General features: G+C 30.2%; 1 protein-coding gene across 1 annotated transcript; it reads right to left on the bottom strand.

The window, feature by feature from the left end:
* Window positions 1-690: 690 nt before the first annotated feature.
* On the bottom strand, window positions 691-15,300 carry LOC130896106 (translation initiation factor eIF-2B subunit epsilon). The gene is made up of 11 exons (XM_057803896.1): window positions 14,928-15,300; window positions 14,623-14,747; window positions 12,759-12,950; window positions 11,225-11,402; window positions 10,393-10,637; window positions 10,128-10,178; window positions 7,262-7,572; window positions 5,620-5,835; window positions 3,547-3,665; window positions 2,400-2,564; window positions 691-969 (listed from the first exon to the last, which is right to left on the bottom strand). Exons 1-11 carry the CDS (start codon window positions 15,030-15,032, stop codon window positions 757-759), a joined length of 1,920 nt encoding a protein of 639 aa, XP_057659879.1. The 5' UTR covers window positions 15,033-15,300; the 3' UTR covers window positions 691-756.
* Window positions 15,301-16,348: the final 1,048 nt, after the last annotated feature.

Here is a 16,348-nt window from a genome sequence, read left to right on the forward strand (position 1 = left end):
CGTAAATCTTTACGCCGCCGCGTCTTAACCTACGCGGCACGCGGTGGTATGGTGGTCGGCATGGCACAGGACAGGACTCTACCCGTATAAAAAAAATATATACATATAGAAAATAAAACTTGTGAAGTCAAATGACTTGCCGAAATTTTTGACGCGTTCTTATAGTATTTTTTTTTACCTAGGCTCAAATTTTTTTTACCAGGGCTCTGCCCTGGCCAGCCCCCCTCTAGCTACGGCCCTGCAGTGGTTGTAAATACGTTCTATTCGTAATGGATTATTTTACAAAGTGTGTGGAAATTTATGCGACCCGAATCAATAGGCCACAACTATCGCGGAGGTAAGAACAGGATCATTGACAGATATCTGTTCAAAGTAGTTTCCAGCCACCTGAGAGATTGTGATCAGTATCTATCTTTATAGGGATCGTGCGTGAAACATAGAGGCAGCACTACTGTCTGGTGTTTCATTGGTGAACATAGTGGGATCAAAACAAATATTTAATAACATTAAAAAAAATTACAACAATGGAAAAAATACTAAAAAATTGATTTCAGCCTTTAGTCAATAATATAATCCATGGCTAGAACAATGAGAAAAGCAAAAAATTATTAAAATGCATGTGTACGGTGTTGTTGAAAAAACGGATAAAATTTTGGGGAAAATACAGGTTTAAAGCAGTTTTTTAATTGGTTTAGTAACTAAATGGATCCAAAATTAACGTTTATTTGTTTTCAAAATAAATTGTTTTAAAAAATATTAATCACTTTCTTCTTCTTCACTAGACGCCTCTTCTGCTTCTTGGAGCCATTCAGCAAATGGTTTAACTTGATTTCTAAACTTAGAAGACTGATCAAGATTATTAAACCAATCTAAGATTACATCTTCAGTTATATAATCTTTATTATACACATGTTGTAAGATTGCTATTATCCACTTTTCATTCACATTTTCGTTTGATGTTGCAACATCCTAAAAGTGTGAAAGTATGTTAAAACATAGTCATACAAAAATGACATGTTTATTAATATTTACTACAATAAATCAAAATGTTATGATTTTTATTAAACTAACAAATTTAATAGATCCTTTTAACATTAACATTCTAATTTTTTTTAATTTACAGAAATTAGATGCTTTATAATAAGAACATAATCATTTTCATTGTCATTATCTATAAGGAAATTTTTCGGTAAAATCAATATCATCATTCTAAGAAAACATGTTCCAAAGATATAGATTAGGTATTACATTGTATTGCAGAAGTAATGTGCATAATCAGAGATTAGTAATAAGAAAAGTATTTTGAAACTGCTGGCGTAATAAATCATTTTATATTAGTCTATTATTAAATTAAGAGGAATTTAGAGAATTACAGGATAATATGGCAATTAATAGGTTAATAAGTTCATTGTGTATGTAAAATTAATAAGTAAGTACCTATTGCGGTGGCAAATTGTGATTATCATTCTGTAAAGAGAAATGGGGATCGTTGTTCTGTTTAGGGAAAGCATACAGACATTTAAAAAAAACCACCGACTAAGTAGAAATTGTCTCGGAAGTTTGATTTGATACTGGTTCATTCTAATTTGGGCTATTATGATTTAGTACACCACGTACTTTCCGAATTAACTATGGTGTAGTTGGAGTGAAGAGTTAGACCTATGCTTTGAGAGCTTTCTCAATCAAAGCATTTTTTGAGTATGTTTGTATTAGCAAATCATCTTTCTCATAGAATCGTCACTAGTTTCTGCTAATCCTATAAGGTGCTATCTGAGGTATGGGTAACCTATAAGGAAGCTAGCATGATTTTACTGAGATATTGTTATGATAGGGAAATTCCATAACTCAACATCAATGTATAAAGTGAATATACATAAAACAATTATCATTACAAAAATTCTGGAATAAAAATTAAAAATATTTTATGAAAGTGCTTTAGTTTTTAACAAATTTATTAAGAAAAACAAAATACTGAAACTTTTTAAATTTATATGATGTGATTTACTGAGAACACATATTAAAAAGGCCTCACGGAACGAAAAATTTCATGACTAATTATTGGCACTTTGTTTATTTGGAACTTTCTGTGATTTGAGGATATTCTCTCATTTGGATTTGTATAAATCTATAAAAAACTCTATCTCCAGTTTTTTATAACTTCTTTATGTACTGAAAAAATATTTGTATACATTTTTCTACACATTATTCCAGTTCTGATGAGCTGTTGCTCAAATGCGAACTTTATCTTAATTTTCACTGCTTCCAACTCATGAGCTAGAACTACATCCTAAGACATATGAATCAAAATGGAGCAAGTTGCAAAAGCTCTATATATGTAAATTCAAGTAACAAGTGAAATTTGAATTGTTTAAAACAATGGAAATCACAGTAAAAAATACCTCAAGGGCTTGTAGACTATCCAACATTGCACTTTCATTACGTAGGTAGTTCTTTAGGACTGGAGCAAAGTATGACAATAAACGGGATAAGTGTGAGAAATATTGCACACCAATAGGCTCCTTCACAGAGATACAAAGTATAGCTTTTACCACGTTGAAGTTTACCTAAAAAATGAGTAAAGCATTAGAAATTCCTGAAAGAGATGCTTCATATACGAAATTTTCTAAATACAAGTGAATTTATATTCTAGTCAGATAGATGAAGTACCTGTTATCGTTTGCAAGAAGTCGTTATTGGTCTGTGCCTTGTGTTTTTATATATCTGATTTCAAAATTCAAAAACTCAGATACAACAAATATAAAAACTACATAGACAATTTTTTACACATAGACAAGACTTTCACTTTGTTCGCCAAGACCCCTTTCCTATTATTATTTTTTGCTTTCTAGTACAGTTATAAACCTTTATAAAGTGTAGTTTATAAAGGTTTTTTTGTAATATATTATTTACATTTTAGTTAACTTTTAAACCTTTATAAAGTGTGGTTTTTAAAACAGTTTTGTTAATAATATATTATTTTTTACTTTTTAGTCTTGTAATTGTATTAGTAAAATTTTATAAACAATATTTTAAATACTTCCCATGTTCTATTAATTGTTTAGTAATAAAATCAAATTGCATTAAGATAAACCTTAGGGCCTTTCCATATCAGCTAGCGCCTCGTTGTTGCATGGTTTCTTTCCCGTTAGCTTCAAGCAATACAGCAGTATTTATAATCTATCTATTGAGCTTACTACGCTCAAGCTCGACGTATACGTCCGCGCCAACAATGAATTATAATTACTTATGTTAAAAATAATTATTGAAAATATAACCGAAATTTGTATTTTAATTGTTAATATTAGTAACACCATCTATTGCAATATATATATAGAAAGTTACTAAATAGTTACTAGCGCCATATATTGATGAAATCATGAACAAATACATAATAAATATTACCCATTTAATTACCACTAATTCGTTAGTGGGAAGTTAGTTAAATATTGATTAAAAAAATTTTACCATACATACAAAACAGTGCGAGTTGAATAAAGTGTGGTGAAAAAAGCTAAATCAATTAATTTAGAAAAAAAATATATTCACCTCTTTGACAGTTACATTATATGCATATCGGGATGAATTAATTTCCAGAATCAGATTATCACATAACAGATTATCTTCGAAACCTCTTGTTAAACTATCAATGACTTCATTAAAAAATACTAAAAACAAATAGTTGATTATTAATATAAACAGTCATTCCGTTTAACTTGAACAATCTCCATTCTAAGAAAAATTGATAAAACAGTATTCATTAAGAAGGTTTTTTTATTAGAACAGCTATGAATATCTAAAAACTGAATTATCGAGCAATAGAAAAATTTTTCAATACTCTAGGAATAAATTTTTTACGTTGCATTTATATTGCATAATCTTAAGAAAACTACTTGTACTTTCTTCTAATGACACAATTATGATTGTAAAAATCCTCATTCTATAAGTATACTCATTACGAAAAAAAGCACAAGGGTAGCGAGTGCTTTTCATTTTCGCACTTACGCATTTGTATCATAAATTACTGTTATTTGATTTCACAAGCTTTTCCATTCTCATCACTTTCAACACTCACGTTATAAATAATTATTATAATGTAAATATTATAAACATAAAATAAAACTAAAATATTTATACGCAACATTTATAATTTCTGCATGTAAAACCAAACATGTTCAGGGATTTACCGATGCTTCAAATCAGGTCCGCCGAGAGAGGGCAAAGGGGGCAGATTGTCGCGAGAATCAGGCTCGGGAAGGCCTCATTTTTTTTATTATACATTTTCCCAGGCCAAATTTCGTACATAACTGTGTAACAAGTGATGTGTGAAGGCAATAAAGATTTGTATTTTTATTGAACACACAGACTACATTGCATTTTTTTTTTAGTTTTGTAATCCTATTAGCCTATTGGTATAAACATGTTTTAGAAAAGCTCAGCCCATGCCACGAGCTTATATGAAGTTTTAGACAGACTTTTGTAAAATGACACTTTGGGCCAGGTCAAAACAAGGTAACTTTCAATTCCCATTTTGTCCATGTTGTCTCAGGTGGGCTCATGTATATAATAAGGATGTACACCATTTAAACACAGCGGGAAGAAATCTAACGTGCCTAGTTCAAGGGTCAAATTACGAAAATGCCGTCAACATATCTTAACCAACATTTTGGTTAAAGGAAGGAGGAAGTTAGTGCTAAATTTTCTTAATATGGGTAAATAGGGAAACAATAACTAAGCTGTCAAGAATATTTGTGGAACAGAAATCGAAATACACTGAAGATTAGTCGTAGTGGAAGATGAGATTTGTATATTTTCGGATGACCATATATACGAGGAATATGAGATGATTTTTCTCGTAGTAATAAATATATCAATTGATTATTTACCTAAGACTGAGATATTGAAATAAAATCCATTTAAATCACAGTCAAGTTTTTCCAGTTAAAAATGGTTATAATCCTTTCATTATCCATAAGCATAATGATCTGTATAAAAAAAACTTTTTGAAAAAATAAGGTATAGGAGGTTTTTGCTTTTCGTTCGCTACTCAAGACCATTTTTATGATACCTGAATAAAACTTTATTCTCATATTCAATATTTTCGAATGACTAGATTTGAAGAAATTCACTCTAGCGTGTGTGTTAGTCTTTAGATGATCGCGAAATTATTACTCTTATCTCTGTAAAAAGGAGTGGTTTCATGAAGACAAAGTTTGCAAACATCAGTTAGATAGAAGTTATCGGTGTTTTTCATTGTTCTCACTTTCTTCTTTTAGTTTAGTAGTTGAACTAAATATACTCAGAATTTTTGGAAGAATGTGATCATTGTTTTTTTATACAATGAATTTTATAGAATAGAATTTTTTAATCAATTGCGCCTTCTAACACACATATAAACTCAAATTACATTCCAGTTTTTTCTTTTTTGGTATAGTTTTTCGTGTGCAACTGTACTTAAAGTGTTTCTGATATAAACCAAGAGCTATTCTCATGGAGCCACCCCTATACTGTAAGGCAATTTAGATATGTAATTGTAAAGGCTTTAAAAGGGAGGAAAGAATTTTTTTTTGTTTTATAAGTAATGAGTATTAAATTTCAAAACAATCTGTTAAAATAACTTACATTTTGTGTCATCGGGGACAGGTGACTGAGTATAAGACAATTCGTCTTCAGTATCGCTAAAATCATCGAAAACTTCATGTTCCTCATCGCTTTCGACATCGTTAATCCGCAATCGATATGTCTTTTTGTACAAAGCTGAGAGCAATACGTCTCTATCGTTTTCAGAAGATAATTTCAGTTGGTATGCTTTATTACCCAATTTAACAAATTCTTCACCTGTAATTTCAGAGAAATGCATTTAACAACCAAGTTAAAGAAGCTAACTAAAAAGCACTTTTTAAATCCTATTTATATAAAGAATACAATTAATTGAATTTATATTGAAAAATTAGTAGTGAGTTCTCATTTTTTATTGCTCGCACTTTTTCTTCCATTCATTTTACTAAATATTTTCAACTTTCCTTTCCTTCCTTTCTTAAGTATTAACAGTTCACGAAATTTCAATGTTGCTAAAAGTGATATCCTTTTCTCACTCATTTTTCAATAGATTACTATTGATTTTTACCGAATTTCCTGTTATTATAAAGTAATTCTCATCATACTTAAATTTTATTTATGAAGAAACATAAATTTTCAATTGTGAAGAGTCATCAAAGTTTCAAAAGTCAAAAGAACAATTTTCATGGCATATACACTTCTGAGACTAAATTGTTTATTTTATGAAAAATCATTCCACTTAAAAATCTACAGTATCATTGAAATGCAAATGTTAATAAGCACGGTTCGCTTCGTTTTTAACTGTTTTTATTAACGTACAGAATACTTCAGCTGTTTATTATATTCCTATGGAATAAAAAATGGTCTTGTTTTTACCCGCCGAAAAGTATTTTTTTTTAAACAGACTCTGTTGTTGCTTTAAAACGTCTTGTATTTAGAGCTTTTAAATGGTAGTTTATTTTCGATTCATCAAATATGTTGTACACTATTCCATAAATAGTGGATATTATTGAGTTTCATTTTAAAAATAAGGAAGTTGAAAAAAAAAACGTTCATTTAATCAATAAATGGTATAAAGATATTTCTAGTAAAATATTCATAAATTTATGTAGGATTCAGTTAACTGACTTTTCTCAACAAAAAGAAGCAGGGTGAAAATGTGATAATGAAAGTTGTAGAGATAGCAGTATTGAGGCAAAAATTGCATACCTGCCGTTAGTAGGCCGCATCTAATCCTGGAATGTTCTTTGAGATGCCAGGCAATACTATGTTGGCAACATTTATTTTCAATGAAGTAGTAGAAAATCTATTGCATATTTGATGGATGTAATCGTGTTAATATTTATTGAAATATTTATACTTTTCTTTACGTTTCGTTAGGCCACCTGTTACATAGACCTATTATGTACTTCAATATATTATTGATTAAAAAAAAGTTGTGAAAGTGAAATTTGGAAAATCCATGAAAGAATCAAAGGTTACTTATTGTTTTCAATTAAAATATTAAAAATTCGGAATGGCTTATCGCTAAATATGGACATAAAGTTATTTGTTCTATAGAACATAATAAATATGCATCAACCATGTTTCTAAGTTGAAATTACACTGCCCATTAAAATCGAGATCCCAAAAGTAAATTATACATATTTTCTCAGCTGTTCTTATATTTTGAATATTTATACCGAAAAAATAAATCATATCTCACCATTTTGGGGGATCTCGGCTTGAATCAAACTATTTTCTACTTCCACCCCGTTTTCTATTACAACACCTTTTCCTATAATACTTCCTGCAAATATTCTGCTATTAGCTTTTATTACACATTCTGGACCAATTACACTATGAAGAATAGAAACGTTGTCTTCTATTTTGGTATCAGAAAATATAAAACAATTATTCAGTGTTACGTTTTTACCAATTTTCACATTTGGGCCTAAAATAGTTTTATTAACATTCGATGATTCTGTAACCTGAGTCCCAGCTCCGATAACAACACCATTTTTGAAAATCTTGTTCCTAAAAAGATCTTTGAAAATATAGAGCGCCCGTTACATTAATCTAATTGAAATTTTATAGATGATAATAAGAAACACATGGTTCCAACACAAAAATATACACAAGTACACAAGGGAAGTGAAGGGCAGAGAGGAAAATCATAAGTGCAATATGCAAAACAAATACTAATACAAAACTGACTCCAAATAAAGGAAGAAAATACATATAAAAGCTGTATCTAGCAAACAATTAAAACTATGAAAAAGTAAAATACATGGTAGCCAAAGCAAAGAAAACGAGATGGACAGGTAACAAACTGGACAAACTGGAACGTAACAGCAAAGGAAACCAAAAATTGTTTTACAAAATAATTAAATCTTTAAGAAAAGGTAATAAACAAGAAGTCGTATTTTAAGCAACTACTGATGGAAACAGAAAATAATAATTTACAAAATAAAGAAATTAATAACATAAATAATTAATAGGACCACGATAAAAACGAAGAAGTGATAATGAAAGAAGTAGTTAGAGAAGTGATCAAATGGCTTAAAAAATGGATGCTACAAAACAACACCTGAAATGTTAAAAGCGTGGGAATGGGAGGCTTACGACTGATTCACAAAAATATACATTACTTGGAATATGGCAAAGAAACCAAAAGGTTGGAAGAAGCGTTGTTACTTACTTACTAATTTCTAAGTCTTTAAGTCAGGAGTTAGCAATCAATGAAAGAACTACAGAGAAATAACTTTACTGAGTACATCAATGGAAGTGTAACGAAACCAAAAGTAAAACACAATAAATGATGCGCAAAGAAGAAACTGAAAACTATAAGCATATATTGGTGATTATGAACAATACATACAATACAAATGAAACATATAGTAAAAGAACACCTCCAAAAATTTAAGCTGTGATGAACTTGTAAATTTTATGTACATGGGATAAAATACAGTATGGCTACTGAGTTGGAATGTCTGGAATCAGTGGTGACACACTTAGCACACTATTTATACCACTAAAACAACAATAACAATTAAACTTTTGCACGTTTTCATCTTCAGATTGAATGTGAACAAAATTGTCAGTGTTAATGGTAGTGAACAGTATGTTCAGTATAGTACAGGGTGCGGCAGCATAACTTCCTTTTTTAAAAAGTTCGCCATTTAGTCGGTAGATGTCGTAACGGAGTGCTAGTGGTCTCGTTCGAGAGGGGGGACTATAAAGTTTTGTCCCGGCACAGTTCAGTCGCCATCATGCGTTGGAACAGTGAGGAGCGTGCGTTTGTCGTTGAGGTTTACTTTTCGAGCGGATGTTCTGTGATCGCAACCCAGCGCGCCTTTCGGAATCGCTTTAATTTAGCCCCCTTGGCCCCTGTCCCGGACCGGAAATCAATTGTTACGTGGGTCACTACGTTCAGACAAACTGCAAGTGTGACAAGACGAAGAACTGGAGTCCCTCGGCCCATTAGATCACCGGAGAACATTGAGTTAGTTAGAACTTCAGTGTTGCGATCACCACGGCGTTCTGCGCGCAAACATGCGTCTGCCCTTGGACTTTCCGATCGTTCTGTGAGGAGAATACTTCATGATGATCTTCATTTTCATCCATACAAGATGGCAATTGTGCAGGAACTTTCTGAACGTGACTTCAATTCTCGGAGGAACGCGTGTGAGGTTTTTCTGGAAGTCGTTCCTGAGGACGCTATTTTTTTAGTGATGAAGCCCATTTTCATTTGTGTGGATCCGTAAACAAACAAAACATGCGCTACTGGGCTGATACCAATCCTCGACAATTGCATCAACGGCCTTTGCATTCACCTAAAGTCACAGTGTGGTGTGCAATTTACTCACGTGGAATTATTGGTCCCTGGTTCTTTGAGGAAAATGAAGTCACAGTGACAGTGAATTCGCACCGGTATGTAAACATGTTACAGGAATTTTTTTTCCCACGGCTAGATGAGTTGGACTTAGGGGACACTTGGTTCCAACAAGACGGAGCAACGGCACACACTTCAAGAACATCGATGGCTGTTTTGAGGGAACACTTCCCAGAGCGCCTTATCTCAATTAGGGGCGATTTGGAGTGGCAAGCCCGCTCTCCCGATTTGACCCCTTGTGATTATTTCCTACGGGGTTTTTTGAAAACCCGTGTGTATGTGAACCGTCCAAGGACCCTACAAGATTTGAAGACGAACATCCAGGAAGAAATTGCCAACATAACGCCTGCTATGCTGGCAAGAGTCATGACAAACGCCAGAAATCGGTTTACTCAGTGTATGGAGAATGGGGGACGTCACCTAACTGATTTGATCTTCAAAACTCAGTAAAACAAAACTTTATGTATGTGCCTGTATTATAAAAAACGAATAAAAATTTTCTGATTCATACAATAAGTTTTATTAACTTTTGAAAAAAGGAAGTTATGCTGCCGCACCCTGTATGACAATTCACGTCAACATGTTGGATGGAATATAGCAATAAACAATAAAGAAAAACAAGAGTATTAAGGTATTAAAGAACAAACGTTCCAAAAAATCAGATCGTGAGTCAAATATATTTTTACATGTAACTTACTTTTTTCGAGGTTGGTCCAGGGGGTGTATCCATTTTCTCATTAATTCTTTGCTGAAAATTGTAATTACAGTTTAATTATGGAATTAAACATACTGGTAGAAAAGAACTCAACAAAATATCAATTGTTTGTTAATTTTTACTATTTAATATTCTTGTTTAATTATTAATACAACTATTCTCTTCTCTTTTCCAGTTATTCTCACGAATTTTTAAATTTGTCCAAACACAGATAAATATTTCAAAAGAAATAATAATATTATAATACCTAATTGCTTGATACATTTTCCAGGAAGAAATAGCTCCTCCAAAATCACTACCTTGTAAAATGTGAGTGTAAATTGTTCCTTCCAAAATTTCTTCATTCATTAACAATCCTCTTATCAAATCATCCTTGGTTTGAAAATCAAAATTATCAGAATATAATGGAAGAACAGATGGAGAACATATAGCAATTCGAGTATCTTTTAAGTTATGTAGAAGGTTTACAGTTGAATTCTCCAAAAATATTTCCTGAAATAAATATTTTGATCAGTTCACTATTCAACTTTATACATGAATTATATTTTTATTATAAATAACTTATTTTAATTGTTGTGTTAAGATTACTAATATATTATTAAGTACAGTATTACAATCATATCAGTGTCTAGATTTATTATCCCTGTTTATTTACAACACCACGCCATAGAAAAGAGTATCATCCACATTTTACGTACTAGAAAATAAAGGCAACTAAAGAGTCTTATTCTTTCAACATTAATGTCGAGCCTTGTAGCATTTTTAAAAGATTGTTTCTTACTAATCTTAGAAACATGTTTGGAATCTATAAGTAAGATTGGAATCAACATAATCAATCACATTCTAAAAAATAGAAATATTCAAGTTCTATTTGTTTTATGCCGTAAAAATAATACTAATTAAATTGAAAATTTTATGAATAAATCTTAATATCTGTTTTGGTTCCTGCCATCCTGAACCTACTAATAATGTAATATTATGAGACGAAAATGTTCTTCAAAATAGAAAAATTAATGTGAAAAATATAACAACACTTTGATAAATGAAAAATTTCTGAAACATAGTTTTCAAAAACTTACTATAGGAAACTCTACTTTTCTGGTGTGGGATTTACCAAGTTGTTTGAAAAGCAGAATTCTATTGTGACAATCTGTAGCCAATAGAATATCTTCACTTGATTGCCATCCAATGTGTCCAATTCCAAATTCTTGTAAAATTATTGTCATAGCCGCATATTTGTCCTTCTTTACAGTTTCTCTGTAATTAATAGTTATTTTATAATCTGTAGGTCACAAATATTTATTATTTTTTCACCTTAATCAAATAGCACTGCAGGATTGCACCTAACCTAACCAAATCAAATATTTATGGCATATTGTTTAAAAAGCAAGTGTTCAGTGTTCAGCGTTCAGCTAATTTTTCCTCCAAACAAAGTATATCAAAATTGCCAAAAAGTACCAACCTGATGAACAGACAGCCACAAACATTGGTACGGAAAATAAATGGGAGGCCATTATAAACAAACAATGTTTAAGAAGTCCAGAGGAGATTAAATCCAGGAAACAAACAAGAATGAGTGATTACTGGCTGTAAAAACCACTTGAAACAAAAAACATGAAATGACCAACAAAACAATCCAAACTCAATCAATTACAGCAAAATTAATAAATTATATAATAATATAATATAATATAATATAATATAATATAATAAATTACAACCACAAACTCAACGCCATTTGATACAGTAAACTAAATCAGTTGTAGCATTGGACACTCACGAGAGTGATACTCCACAAGTCTTCAAATGCTAATTGCTAACTTGGCAGATTGCAGTTACAAAAAAATGATGTCTCCATTGGTTAACAATAAAAATGTATTCTTCTTCATTTATTTTTAAATGTTTTTCACAACATAGTTTCTTAGTTCAATCCAAATATGATCTATTAGCTTCGAGAGAAGTTTTAGTGGGAAACTTAAAGGAATGAGATATCAAATCAATTTGCATTGTAACCATCAACATATTTTATATAAACGGTGGTTCTATATTAAACGATACATTGGATTGTAATTTCAGATATAAAAAGTCCAAAAAAAAACAATTTCTCAAAATTAATTTAGGTTACCTCCATAAACATAATGGAAGTAGTGGAGTCTTGAATTCAAAAGACAACTAAAAATTGCTAATTTTATTGTCAAGCCACTAGTCACTTGAGTATTTGGTCACTAAAATACTTCCTGTCTGTTCACATCTACCTTACTCCACAGATTTAGAAGAATACGACTTTTGGCTCTTTCCAAAAATAAAATACGTACCAAAAGGGAAATGTTTTGACAACATTAAAAAGACTATAGCAGAGCAAATTTTTCCTATCATGGTTTAAAGATTGGAATAATTGCATTGCTAGCCATAGGAAACTAATCCAATTTTTGTAATGTTTCTACATAGTTTTCAATAAAATAATTCATCACATTTTTTTATCACAATTCATATATAATTTATAATCAAATCAAATTTCTTTTAAATTCGAATGGTTATTATCATGCTCAATTTAACTAAAATTGAAGTCCTTGTAATAGATTTTCTGTATATGGACTATTAAAGAGTATTTACCTGTGCTTCTCTAGAAGTGGTAGTAGTGGTATGTTGGATATTACTCCAGGTTCCAATAAAACGAAATCTCCACGAATCAATCCTTTTGCATCCAAATCTCTAAGACAATCACCAAAAGACTGGCATGATTCTGATACAATCACATTAACTTTCATAGTTAATATCCAACCATCTCTATTATTTATACACTTACTGAAATAAATCACAATGTAAAATACAATTGTTACATCTTAATGATCTATAGAGGGATTGTAATAAGTTTATTTAAGCTTTTTTAAAACTTAGAACAGAATGCCAAATGAAAATTACCATTTAAGCTTGTATCAGTATCAGGAAATAACTAAAATAGTGAAACACTTTTTTTGGTATTGTCATTACATGCTGTAAAGACCTTTTTATTCCTCCATCAATTAATATTTGCTTAATCTTGATAGTCTTCTTAACTAACTTCAACACTACTTTTGATTTTGTTCACAAATGCTACTTTGTGCGGAGAAAACATTTGATATTTCTCTCTGTGACGGGTAACAAAATACCATCTTGCTGTACAAATTTTGTGATAACTTTCTTAATAAATATATTTTGGATCAATGTAATATTTGATAATTCTGAGGGTTCAACCACATTTAAATAATATGGTATAGTATGTAATATGAATAGTTATAAGTCTAAAATTAATTTATAATAGTTGAAAATTTGCTAACATTCTCTTAAATTCATTGATTCATTTTACCCAAAAATTGATATTAAATTTCTAAACTCCGAAGATTGGTATTTTTTAAGAAGTGGTTGTTTGAGATAACTTAAGAATTATATCAATAGTTGCATTCTGCTTGTAGGAAGTGGGTGGTTTAAAAAAGAAATAACATTTAATAAAATGTAATTTCATTTCTGTTTTTTGTTTTATAAGTACAGTATTATAACCTAATTTTGCATTCAGGTTGTTGTTTCTTTACATTTCATAAAACTCTGGTCAATCTGTTGGAGACAATATAAACATAACTTGGTAATATTTCGATGCCAAATAGATAGCAAATGAAATTTTTCAATTCAAATAATTCAGGCTATCTGCTCAAGTGGATTATAAATAAATGTTTCTTCAAAATAACTCATCAATATATTTTTGAAACAGAACACCCCATATATATTTTCTATTTTTCATAATCTATTAAGTTACAAATTCAAATCACAAACAATTCTACATTCAATAGTCTCAAAATTAAAGTTGTTCACAATTAAAATTATTAAATTAGTGTTTCTGTTGAGAAAAAAGTCTGTAAAATTAAAAATAAGTCTTATTCTTATGAAGTAAAGGTAATACAATAACTATCTGAAGATAGTCATGACCAGAATGAAATTTTGTGAAACCAGTTCTTGGAATAAGAAATGCAGTTGGTAAGAATTATGAGAAATTTGGTTTCAGCAAAATGGTGCATCACCATAACTCATTGTTGCTATATGAAATTATTTAAATGATGTTAACCAAGACAAATGAATTGGTACAATAGAGTGGTAGAATATATTTACACACCTTTTCACTATCATCCCAATTTAAGAAACTAATTGGTTGTTTAACATAACTTATATATGTTGAACTATTATGAGTAAAGAAAGTAATGGGAATTTATAAATCTCACTTTTAACACAAGAAACAAACAGATAACATACTTGCTACTTTTGAAATAGTTTGCATACAAATACAAACCAAGAGAACTCTTAGTCAATATTACAAATAGCTACCTACTAAGTCAAGAAATTCTAATTAGGGGGTAAACAGCCACAATATTATGAATCCAAAAAAAAAACAATCTTGTCAATGAATCTTTATCTAAATATTGTTCTATATATCTAGTGCAATTCTCACCTAATATGTTGTTTAATTTCTTCAGCATGACTACAACAGAATAAGAACACTTCTTCTATTCCCCCAAGACATAAGAATTCTAAAGTATAGTCGATTAGCGGTTTGTTTAAAACTGGTAATAGGGCCTAAAAGTTAATTTAACAAATAAGTTGATAAATACATGTTCTCTATTTATATGTATATCATATGTGAAATTATAAAATAATTAAAAAAAGGTTAACCTAATCGTACGTATTACTGAAATGGTTTAAATATATGTCAATAATACAACTAAAACAGTATCAATTATAAATACAAATACTAACATGAGGAACAGCATTTGTTATAGGTAAGAACTCATCTGAAAATGTATCGGCTACCACTACTGCTTGAGTTGTTTTTTCTTTCTGAATTTCTTTTTTATTGCTCATTTTTTGAAAGAATATTAATTTTTCAATCCTAGAACAACGTAAATTATATTATACTTCTTCCAGCATAAAGGTTATCTATTGCTTCTACACTAAGCTTCTTGGCCTCCACCTTGACAATAATTGGACAACCTATATTTATTATTACACACATAATATCTGATTACAAAATAGTACATGTACAAATTAGACAAGTAAACTCAAACTATCTTGTATTCTAATAAATTTAAAAAATTTGTATAAATTTATTTTGTGCTGTATAGAGAGCAACAAGTTTGGTATTTTCAATTTATAATGAGTTTTTCATACAAATGAAAGTATGGCAATATATATTTATCGGGCAGAAAAATAAGCTACGCTGGAAAACATTAAATTACCCACATATACACACATATGTTTAGCCTTATTTATCAGTATATGGTTAAAAGCTTAATTATATTATTTTTAAATAGGAGGAACAGATCTGCCCTTTTAACATTAAATAGTTTTGCTGAGACTCTTCATTCCGTTTCCGCGATGATATAAACCAATTCCAGACAGACAGAGTAGATTTCTTTGCATAATTTCATATAATGCTGAAATAGTATTGTTTCGTTCTGATAACGTTAGGAAGGTTCGATCATTTAGTGACACGAAATCTACTTTTAATGATTCTTTTAAATTTTATCTTTATTACACGTTCAAATTTTCATAATAATGAAAGGTTTTGGCGGATTTGTTAATATATTGTTCAAACTATCTGCTAAGACCTATCTGGTACATATATATATATATATATATATATATATATATATATATATATATATATATATATATATATATATATATATACATATATATATATATAGAATATTGAAAAAATATTTACGGAAATGTGACAAAAGTTAAAGATGAATATATTGAAAGAGAACATATTATGGAAAACGAGGCAGATTTAACAAGGAGGATAGTGTGACAGCGAAAGTGGAATTTCACATAATGAAGACGATGACGATTTATATTGAAAACCGAAGTAGACAGTTATTTGTTTTTCTTCAATTTTAACTTAAATCATATTACTTCTGTTTCTAAATTAGTTTTTTTTCAATAATTTTGAAACAGAAGGGACCTAAAATCAAGAACATTTAGAAACATAAATATACCCGTGGTCTGCCTGGTTTATATCTTGGTGAACGATAGAGGTAGTGGAAAACGTCTTGAGTTAAAAATAGTTACGCAGAACTAAACGGCAACGTGAGAGAGAACAGGCCAGCTTTTAGACGATTAAAAGACAATTTTCTACGAAGGTATAAAATGTGCATTACGGTTGGAGGTGGCCA

This window comes from Diorhabda carinulata, chromosome 7 (assembly GCF_026250575.1).
Source record: "Diorhabda carinulata isolate Delta chromosome 7, icDioCari1.1, whole genome shotgun sequence".
NCBI lineage: Eukaryota > Metazoa > Arthropoda > Insecta > Coleoptera > Chrysomelidae > Diorhabda > Diorhabda carinulata.

Coding starts and splice junctions, on each gene's coding strand:
- LOC130896106 (XM_057803896.1), bottom strand. CDS start 15,032: ATGAGCAATAAAAAAGAAATTCAGAAAGAAAAAACAACTCAAGCAGTA. Junction 5,836..7,261: donor AGCCGAGATCCCCCAAAATG/GTGAGATATGAT, acceptor CTGAAATTACAG/GTGAAGAATTTGTTAAATTG. Junction 2,565..3,546: donor ATAATGTAACTGTCAAAGAG/GTGAATATATTT, acceptor CTCATTTTTTAG/GTAAACTTCAACGTGGTAAA.